Source organism: Rhincodon typus, chromosome 4, assembly GCF_021869965.1.
Source record: "Rhincodon typus isolate 14 chromosome 4, sRhiTyp1.1, whole genome shotgun sequence".
Classification (NCBI taxonomy): domain Eukaryota; kingdom Metazoa; phylum Chordata; class Chondrichthyes; order Orectolobiformes; family Rhincodontidae; genus Rhincodon; species Rhincodon typus.
This window is the reverse complement of record NC_063335.1, coordinates 10,102,290-10,113,051: the sequence shown is the minus strand read 5'-3', so window position 1 is coordinate 10,113,051 and position 10,762 is coordinate 10,102,290. Positions and strand designations below refer to the sequence as shown.

At 42.4% G+C, this 10,762-nt stretch overlaps 1 protein-coding gene across 5 annotated transcripts in view; it reads right to left on the bottom strand.

Annotated features, from left to right (window-relative positions):
- Positions 1-10,762, bottom strand: part of LOC109936498 (collagen alpha-1(XV) chain-like) — a 224,713-nt gene that overhangs the window by 69,151 nt on the left and 144,800 nt on the right. For all 5 annotated transcript variants that reach the window (XM_048595698.1, XM_048595699.1, XM_048595697.1 and 2 more), the window contains exons 18-20: positions 8,537-8,614; positions 6,376-6,411; positions 1,682-1,744 (exon numbers count right to left, since the gene is read on the bottom strand). In XM_048595698.1, the coding sequence (XP_048451655.1) occupies positions 1,682-1,744; positions 6,376-6,411; positions 8,537-8,614 (177 nt within the window). The remainder of the gene's footprint in view (positions 1-1,681; positions 1,745-6,375; positions 6,412-8,536; positions 8,615-10,762) is intronic.

Sequence of the window (10,762 nt, the reverse complement as noted above, 5' to 3'; positions counted from 1 at the left end):
AGCATCTGCAGTTCCTATTATCTCTAGGATTGAATTTGACATGCCTTTTCTGAATAGGACATACATGTGAGATTTTCAATATTAATGGGCAAATGCCATTGTGTACTCAAACAACTTGACTAGCACTGCAGCTAGTTCTGGGGCACAAATCTTCAGTTCTACAAGTGGGATGATATGGCGGTCTCTTTGCTGTCAACATTGTGTTCAGCTCATTTTTGATAACACTTGGAATTCCCACGTCATATCACTTGACTTTGGCTTACTCCCTGAGGTCAGCTTCATGTATTTACATTTGGCAGGCACTTGGAATGATCCTCCCCTCATTTTGAAGCAGCCCACTTTGGGGAAAGGGAAGTAACTGCAATTGCCCCAGTGGGCAATAGCAATAGGGAAGCACAGTGGCACATGGGTCAGCACTGTTGCCTCACCGTGCTAGTGACCCAGGTTCGATTCCAGACTTGAGCGACTATCTATGTGGAGTTTGCATGTTCTCCCCGTGTCTGCAAGGGTTTCCTCCCACAGTCCAAACATGTGCAGTTTATGTGGATTGGCTGTGCCAAATTATTTGCTATGTACAGGCTAGGCGGGTTTACTATGATAAATGTGGTGTTATGGGGATAGGGTGGGGTCTTCTTCAGAGGCTTGTTGCAGACTTGATGGGCTGAATGGCCCCAATCTGCACAGTAGGGACTCTATGATCTCACTCCAGGATAGCAGAATCAGTCACATGGTGGGAAAACAGAGTTCACTGCCCATCATTTATACCATCCAAGTGCATTATGGGGCAGTTGCCTACATTGAAGCAGTGATGCTAACTATTTGCTGTCGCCAGTAAATTCAATGACAAATGCACCTCTTACATTAGGCACAATATGGGGATGTAAAGCTTTGTTGTCTTGTTTCTATGGATTGTTCCTTTGTAGGTCTTGATACGCTGACATCTGAGTTAGCAGCTTGTGGTTTCGAGCGCTAAGTAAGTTAATCTATACCTACGCTCCAGTGCATTGAGTTAAACTGAGCTCACCCTCTCTGGTAAGGTATTCCATGCTACCATTTTAAAGAAAAACACTACAGCTTTCCCTAACAAAAACAGAAGTTGCTGGAAAAGCTCAGCAAGTCTGGCAGCATCTGTGAAGGAGAAATCAGTTAACATTTCGGGTCTGGTGACCCTTCCTCAGAACTCTCCCGATTGTTCTGATCACAAGGTTACCTTAACTAACATCACATAAACGTACTATCTATTCATTACACCTTGCTGCGTGTGGACTTTTGCTGTGTGTAATTTAGCCACTGCATTTCCCACATTACAACAATATCTACACTTCAAATGTACTTCATTTGCTGCAGACTGCTTTGAGGCAATCTGAGGACATGGCAGGCACTGCATAAATGCAAATCTTTCTTTCAATACTTTTGCATTAATCATCCATGTAAAAAAGATAAGCAAAACAAGCAACACTTGCAGAATTGTTCTGATCTGTCCTAATGTCAACCCGAGTCCACAGGATCTCAGGAGCAAATCAGGACACTGACAAATACCCAGAGATGGAGTAACTAATGAATTTGCTTTTTCTATGCAGCCGCAGTGGTTTCATTGTCTACTCCTGCAATGGACTGCAACAGTGTTGAAGCAAATGGGAAAAATACAGGCAATAAAATCAATAAGTAATTAAATACTAACCACAGGTCCTGGTAATCCAGCTTGTCCAATGGGTCCAGGTTGGCCTTGGATTCCTGGAAGCCCCTTAAAAACAAATAAGACACAGTTGTCAGATGCCATTGGGGTTTTACTCCTGTTATTATTTTAGAGTAATTTTTAAAGGAAGAGTGAATATTATTGAATTGACTAAATGGGAGAAGAGCAGGTCCTGCTGGAACTTCCTTGCACACTAAGTAAGTGCCTGTGAGGAAGGCAAGTGGCTACCCTTTTCTCCGCATTAATCATAGGCAGGTTAAAAAGTCCTTGATTGAGTGCTGCTAGAGAGCAGTTGTCAAGAAGTTGTGGGATCTCTGCCTGTGATTTATACGCATTCCATTAGAATGTCACTTTACACTGGGAGCCCAGTTTATTCTGTACTTGGAATGGAAATCTAAAATGCAAAGGCTCAACTTTTTTTTTAAACTGCTATTCTGAGGATATGGAAATTGGTAGCAAAGTTGACACTTGTTGCCTGTTCCTAGTTGCCCTTCAGTAGGTGCTGACAGGCCTCCTTTTCTGACTATGTTTTGTTTGGGAGGGAGTTCCAGGGTTTTGATCAAACAACGACAAAGGAAGGGTGACAGATGTGTGATTTGCTGGAGCTGCTGGTATTAGGGTCGGCATGGTGGCTCAGTGGTTAGCACTGCTGCCTCACAGCACCAGGGACCTGGGTTTGATTCCACCCTCAGGGGACTGTCTGTGTGGAGTTTGCACATTCTCCCTGTGTCTGTGTGGGTTTGCTCTGGTTTCCTCCCACAGTCCAAAGATGTGCAGGCTGGGTGGATTGGCCATGCTAAATTGCCCATAGTGTTCAGGGATGTTTACGTTAGACATGGGAAATACAGGGGTCTGGGTGGGATGCTCTTGGGAGGGGCAGTGTGGACTTGTTGGGCTGAAGGGCCTGTTTCTGCACTGTAGGGATTGAATGATAATTGCCATGCAATAGTTACTCTTGCTGTTCTAGGAGTTGGACTTGAGATGTTTAGGTGGTGCTGTTAAAGAAATCACAGCAACCTGCCTCAATGCATATTGTAGATGAAATTCACAGCGACCAGAATATGATGACAATGTTGGTGGATGGAATGTGTATCGAGAATGAATTATTATTGCACAGGTCTTAAAGCCGCTAAGACACCTAAAGGACATCATGACACGTGAACACTCCAGTATAAAAGGTCTCCATCTCACTCTCACTTAAGCATTCAGTCAGTTGGTCTGTTAATCTCAAAATCACACAATTGTTAGAATCAAAGAATCCTATAGTGCAGAAAGAGTCCATTTGGCCCATAGTCTCAGCACCGACCTTCCAAAGAGCATCCTACCCAGACCCAGTCCCTGACTCCATTCCCGTAACCCCACATGGCGTTTTTACCATGGCTATACCTGCACATTTTTGGACGTTTGATTGTTGATTTTGGAAGGAAGAATAAAAGAACAAAGTATTATTAAATGGAGGAACGACTGCAGAATTCTGAAGTGCAGGGATTCTGAGGGATCCAGATGTTCTGGTGTGAGAGTTACTAAAATTTAGTATGCAAGTACATCAACAAGATAAGAAAGCAAATGAAATAATATCTTTTATAAAAGGAGTGATTTAATATAAAAGTAAAGATAACATGTTTCAATTATATCGGCGACTTGTGAAAGGACATCTGGAGTACTGTGTACAGTTTTGGTCTCCTTAATTAAACAAGTATTGGAGACAGTTCAGAGAAAGTTTGCTGCATTAATACCTGGAATGAGCAATTTGTCTTATGAGGAATGCTTCCTCAGGCTGGGCTTGTCTCTACTGAATAAAAGTTAGAGGAGCAGCACTTCAATTGCTACTTAGGCACTTCACAGAACTCAGCATTGGATGATAAATTCAACATCATCAGACCACAGACTCAGTCATTTATTTCGATCACCCTAAGTACTCACGGTTTCATTTTTTAATAGTTTTTATATTAATCCATGAAATTTATGGGGCAGAAGAGACCACTTGACCCCTTGAGCTTGCACTAGTTCATTTAATGAGCATCATTATCTAGTGCCAATCTTCTGCATTATCCCCACACCTTTGCACATTACTTTTATTCAAATATTGTTCAGTGCCCTCTTGAATGCCCCAGTTGAACCATATTTCCAGGCAGTCAGCCAGTCAGCACTGTATCTAATATAATAGTAATGTAAGTAAGCATAGAATGCACACTATATGTTATTCTGAGATATCATAACTGTGTACATAGTTAGAGTTGTTAATAACTTTCAAGATATCTATCTTAACAAGAGCCTGGTGGTTGTGGTATATGTTACATGGGCTAACATATAGGGAAGCAGCTCAGAGTGTATTATTTTGTCAGTGGTGTTTTACTCCAAAGAAACTACATCAAAGCAGACTGCTTAATGTGGATAGTGTTGAGCCTTCTGACTGTTGTTACAGTTTTACCCATTAAGGCAAATGAAAAATATTCCATCAGACCCCTGACTTTCACCTTGTAGACACGGGAAAGGTTTTGATTTCTCAGATGAGATGAGATATCAGGTAGGATTCCATCATTAATATTGAACGACAGGATTTGCTTATTCAAGGCTGTGTCCTTAATACATACACTTCTGAGCAGCAGAGAAGGAAATCAAAGGAACATCAATTTGCACTTCTGCTTGACAGCCAGCTCAAGGGAGGGTGAGATAGATGACTGGAGCTTGGCACCTTTACACAGATGTACATATACTGATGGACAGGCAAGCACTCATTGGTCCATCCAGCTTATCCAACACAACTATGACTCCTTCCACATCAAAAATGCCTTTCCCATCACACCTAAAAACCAGGTGTCCTCCTGGGAGAGAAGTCACAATCAGTATAAATCAGTGAAAAAAATTGGGAAGATTTGTCTTCAATCTTTTTCAATGATTCAAACTAGTTCAGAGATCACTCTTCCTCATAGTACCTGTACTATATAAAGTCACTTCCATCCTCTTATTAAACTGAACAGTGGCAGCTGAATGAGCAGAAATACACCATAATGGCAACTGCTAAGTTTCTCGTGCCATTGTTCTGTGCTATCAAGAGTTCAAAAGAAAATTCCATGGCAGTTCTCTTGGTCTGGAAAAAGTAGCAGAGACAGCCCAGCAACCTCCTTCCCCAGTCCCATAGCATTTCAGGATTCTAAGGTGTACAGATGCTCTTCACTGTTGTCTATTATTAGCAAAGGATAGGTTTGCTTTTCTGAACAACACTTCAGGGAGATTCTCCTCTTCAAGGCAGACCCAGTAAAGCAGGACTTTGATCCCAGCCCCATTTGGCTGGGCACAGACTCGTTCTTCACAGAAGGCAGACCCAGGACTGTGAGTAACTGAAGGTGTAACTGGGGAAACATCAGTTGGAGAACACCACTGCAGGATCAGAAAGGATCCTGACTCTGACCCCACATTTGCATGGCCAGGGGTCATTAATCCCACACAATTTTAGCTGGAATTGAGGAACGGAATTTCCAGCCTCCCTTTCTACCGCTCTTTAAACTTGTAGGCAGGGGTCTCAAAGTGCTTTCGAAGGCATATGCAAAGAAGATCTTTGAGAAAGTTTGTTAAAGGTGGGGTGTAGAGGTGCCATGAGAAGGGGCACAGTAGCTGAATAAACAGTTTAGAAGACAGGCGGGAAGCTAAGGAGAACCCGGTATTAGTCGAACAGAGTAAATGTGCAGGTCCCCAGATCTGATGGCTGAGGCCAGAAAAACAAGAACAGTGCAGTCAGTTTGCCGTTCCAGCACACACTAAACTGGAGGGGATGGTAGTGAATGGGAGTGTGTCGTTGAGAAGGTGCAATGCAAGGTTTCGAATAGCTTACGGAAGGGTGAAATCAGCTATAGCAGCATTGGAAAAATGGAATCTTAAAATAATGAAGCCATGAACCAGACTTCCAGACCAAGCTCTGAAGAAGAGTCATCTCGACATGCAACATTAGCTTGCTGTCTCTCCACGGATGCTGCCTGATCCACTGTGATCTCCAACATTTGTTGCTTTCAGTACAGATTCCAGCATCTGCAGTAATTTGGTCCTACGAGACGTTCGGGGTAGGGAGATAGATAGATATAGAGAAGGACAGTAGCAGAAGACACTGTCCATGCATGGAGATTGTGTTTGGGCTTTGACATTACAGCACAACTCCTAAACTGCAGCCTAAAGTTAACGTCAGGGAGGCTAGTGGAATCAACAGCAATAGCAATTAAGTGCCACTAATAGCCAAAGACAGTGCAATTGCTAAAGCTTTTGCCCACAGTCAGATGATATACTTTCTTTATAAACATACAAGATGGAAGCAGAGACTTCAGAAACTTGTTCCACATAATGGCCAGAGAGTACAGTAACATTGTGACGGTTCCCATAGCAATATTGATCGGGAAATGTTCAATAAAAAAAGGACCTAGAGTTCTGAAAACAAGCAGCAAAGTTTGTGGAGAGGAAGTGTATGCCAAATATGTATACCTGTAATCCACTTGCACTTCAAACTGTAAAACTCTATCTCACAGTAATTTTTGCGATTTTCAAATGTCAGTTTGCACTTCATTGATATTTTGGAAACCCAAGAACGCCGTCACCCCCAGCCCCCCTGCAGATCCAACCTTTTCTGCTCAAAAGGCCACAATGAGAGAGACATGGGGTTTAAAAAGATCTCTTAATTAGGTTGCACTTACTTTTTCACCCGGAGAACCTGGTTCGCCCTTTAAACCCTACAAACAAAGAGACAGCGAGTCAACTTGTTGAACAAATATTTGAGGCCTGCAGCCACAAGGAAGCTACATAGCCTGCAAAGCAGTTTTCTGAGTCACAACAACTTTGCCACTGCGTGACAGCAAAGCACAATTCCATAATTTTCAAGGGCCTTGTTTCGTGAGTCTGTGCTTGCAATCCTTTACGCAGGTTTGATTAATTCATTCGTCCCTGGGCAATGGTTTAGTGGAGGTCAGTCATTCTCCTCAAGGAAGGACCCAATGTAATCAGAAGGTCTGTTTCTACCTAGTGGCTATGGCACTGGATGAGCAATCATGAGATCCTAAGTTCATAATTTTTAGTCCATCAGTTTAAGTTGTGCAATTGGATTTTTGAGTTGGTTCCAGAATAATGACTGTAAAAACGCAATTACAAGAAGAAACCTTCGACTCCTAAAATACTGGCTCACATCATGCAACTGATTGTAATGGGTAACATGTGTTGCCAGTGCTGCCTGAAGACAAAGGCATGGTGGCTCAGGGGTTAGCACTGCTGCCTCACAGCACCAGGGACCTGGGTTTGATTCCAGCCTCAGGTGACTGTCTGTGTAGAGTTTGCATATTGTCTGCATGGGTTTCCTCCCACAGTCCAAAAACGTGCAGGTTAGGTAGATTGGCCGTGCTAAATCGCTCATAGCGTTCAGGGATGTGTAAATTAGGTGGGTTATAGGGGTGTGGACTTGTTGGGCTGAAGGGCCTATTTCCACACTGTAGGGGTTCTATGATCTAAAACTAATTTTGCCTCCTGATAGAAACTGTTTGACAATTTGGCAGCATTCAGGGTTATTTTCTCTGGTGCCAGTCCATAATTGACCAGATGTATTACATTCAGATCCACAACTTGGTTCAATGAGATTTAAAGTCGAGACGGCTGGGGTTCCTTAACATTATCATTCCAACCTTTGATGTTCTACCAATACTGATTTTACATGAGTTATAATCAGTCAGTTACAGACTAATGACAAGATACTAATGACAAACTCATCATCTGTTGGGTGTTAAAAAGAATTCAACACCTAACTGTCTTAATCTACATATACATATATCTGTGCAATTTTAAGATTGTATTCAGCCTGATTTCAACAGTGTAAGTGAGTGGATTTTTTGCAAGTTAAAATCAATTAATTATTTCACTCTGGTTTTGAACTAATTGAAGGAACAAGCCCAATTTATTTATTTTTATTCTTTCATGGAATGTGGGCATCACTTGTAACAAATGTTATTTATCCCTAGTAGGCCTTGAAATGATGGTGGTGGTGAGCAGCCTTCTTGAACCATTATAATCCATAGGTACACCCACAGTGCTGTCAGGAAAAGAATTTCAGGACATTAACTCAGCAACAGTAAAGGAATGGTAATACAGTTCCAAGATGGCGTGTGGCTTGGGCACCAACTTACAGGTTGCTGCTTTTTTCATGTATCTGCCGCTGTTTTCCTTCGAGGTGGTAGAAGTCACAGGTTTAGAAGGTGCTGTCAAAGGACACTTGGTAATTTATGTCAGTGCATTTTGTAATTGGTCGGTGTTTGAGGGAGTGAATGTTTAAGGTGTTGGATAGGGTGCCAATCAAGCAGCCTGCCTCGTTCTGGGTGATATCAAGTTTCTTGCGTGTGTTTAGAGCCATACCCATTCAGGTAACTGGGGAGTCTTGCATCACACTCCTGACTTGTATATTGTGTAGATAGGTGACAGAGTCTGAGCAGTCAGGAGATGAGTTACATGCTGTAGTACCACCAGCTTCTGACTTGGTCGTGTCACCACAGTATTTATATCGGTATGGCGCAGTATTTATATGTCTGGTCCATCTTACTTTCTTGTCAATGGTAACCTTCAAATATGCTGAAGCATTTTTAATTTATTAATGCTAGTTTGCTGATTTTGCCCACTGCAAACAACTACAATGTTTCATCTGCATGTGAGGGAGGCAAAGGGACAGAAATTTCACCAAAATAAAATACCCATGCATTTTTTCACTGAAGTAAGTGTAGGCAACCAAGCAATTATTTCTTTAAATCCACTGCTCCTGAGTTTATGACACTAAAATCAGTTTTCTTGATTATAAGTCATGGACATAGTTAATATTCTTACTGGGAATCCTGGCAGTCCTGGGGGTCCAGGTTTTCCTGGTATTCCAGGTAGTCCAAAAGCTCCTGAACTTTCCATATCCTGTTGGGATAGAAAGAAAAATTGAACAAATTAAAATATAACTGATTATGAAGAAATAATCAATTTAAAATATGAGCATGCAATTTTAAAATGCTGAGTGCAAATTTTTCTGTGTACTTGAGTAATGAGAAACCAAATCTGTTCAACTTTGTACAGAGTACCACAACATTGAGTAGGATGCAGACCGCTCCCTGGTGTGCATTAGAATAAGGATGCAACTCTCGAAGCTTTTCCATTTGAAGCAGAAATTGTATCCGCTTTGTACCAATGTCAGCCATACTGCCTACCCAAGTAAAACCATCTCAACAGTCACTCCACTTAACAGTCACTCCCCTCAACAACTTCCACTTCTACTATTTTCACATGGACACGCTCCACATTAACAATCAGATTCTAGCACATCGTGCACGTTATTCACTTCTTTAAAAGGTAAATTTCACCAGAATGCAGACATCATTTCCATTCAACTGTTACCTCTGTTTACATGATAGTCATGGAGAGCATTCTAAATAATGCATATCTTACTACATACTGCTATTGAGTTTAGATTGTCTGAAAGCTTTTGATGAAGTATTTATCTGACACAAAAGAAATTTTCCTGGGGCTGAAATCAATAAAACAGTGTTTTGATTAGAAACTTTAGAGAGACTTGAGAAATGTCACTACACTGAAAAGAGATTGGGCTTTGAGTGTTAGGAGCATTCTTTTACAATCTCTTTTCTCATTGAGATTTCTTTCCTGTTAGTTGTCCTTTATCAAGGTCAGAAGGCAAATTGATCTCAAGTAGCTTTTCTTCAATTCTCTCTCTACATGAAAGCAAAATGTCTGTGGTCTGTTGACAACAAGGTGCAGAGCTGGATGAACACAGCAGGCCAAGCAGCATCATAGGAGCAGAAAGGCTGACGTTTCGGGCCTAGACCTTTCTGTTAGTTTGTTGGCAAACTTTTCTGACACCGTTGGCCAATCTCAAACCAAACTTGGCAGGACTTGTCAAAGGGAAGTTGGCATCTAGCTACCCTTCGACTGGGGGTTTTGGACCTATGAAATGGAATTCTAGGGCCCTGTCTACACTATGCAATGCTGATACTATAACTTAGCCGTGCTTTAACTAACATTAACCATCCATGCTGGCTTAATGGTAATGTCACTGGCCTTGTAATCCAGAGGCCCGGAGAAATGCTCTGAGCACATGGGCTCAAAACCCATCACAGTGTTTGAATTCAGTTAATCAATCTGGACTATAAGTGTGAGATTGTCATCAGTTATCATAAAAATCCCCTTTGGGGAAGGAAATATTCTCCCTGTTGAGCCCATTCCACATATTTCCTCATTCCTCTTTGAATAATAACTTCATCTCTCAGTCTTACCCCTGAGCACTGGCCCTACAAGTTTGACATGCAAACTATCTGGTCTCTCTGCATTCCTGCTGAGGCCAGGGTAGGGGGGACAGGTAATGCATTATCGGCTCCACAATTTATAAGCCGAGAAATCCCCCTTTCCGTCCCAGCATTCCGCCCAATCCCCAGAATTGTTTTCCTCTACTTCCGTACCACAATGGTGTCTCCAGATGAAATCCCTTCGACTTTCATTGAGCTGATTCTCAGGGCTTACAATCGCCCATCAAGCTGAGCAACTCGGATGAACAGCCCTGACCAATGGGCTGGGCTCCTGACTGATCTTGGTGCAACTCTCCAACTAACTCAGTGCGACTCCTTGGACCTGCAGGACTAATGACTGCCTACGCCCCCACCCTGCGCTGTAGAGATACACACTCCCTGACCCTGTCTGCTCCAGGTGTGCTGATTGACCATGTCCAAGCCTGGGTTGGTAGCAGACAATGCCTTTGACTGAAGACTTTACTGAGGATTAATCCACTGAGACTTCGAGACACGGCTATTTGGCAGTTGCACATGCTCTGTGTTTTATTGCAGAGGCTGCTGTGAGATTGACGTAGCAAGGAACATGTCCACCCCTTAGACTGATCACTGCTGACCGGCTTTGAGGCGCAGTACTAAAAAGCCTGACAGACATACTGTGAGCCTTTAATCTCTGACTGAGGGGGCACAGTGCAGAAAGGCAAATGCAGCAAATGGCAAGACAGGGATGATTTCAGCGTCCAACTAGGTACAGAGTGAGATAACAAGGTGT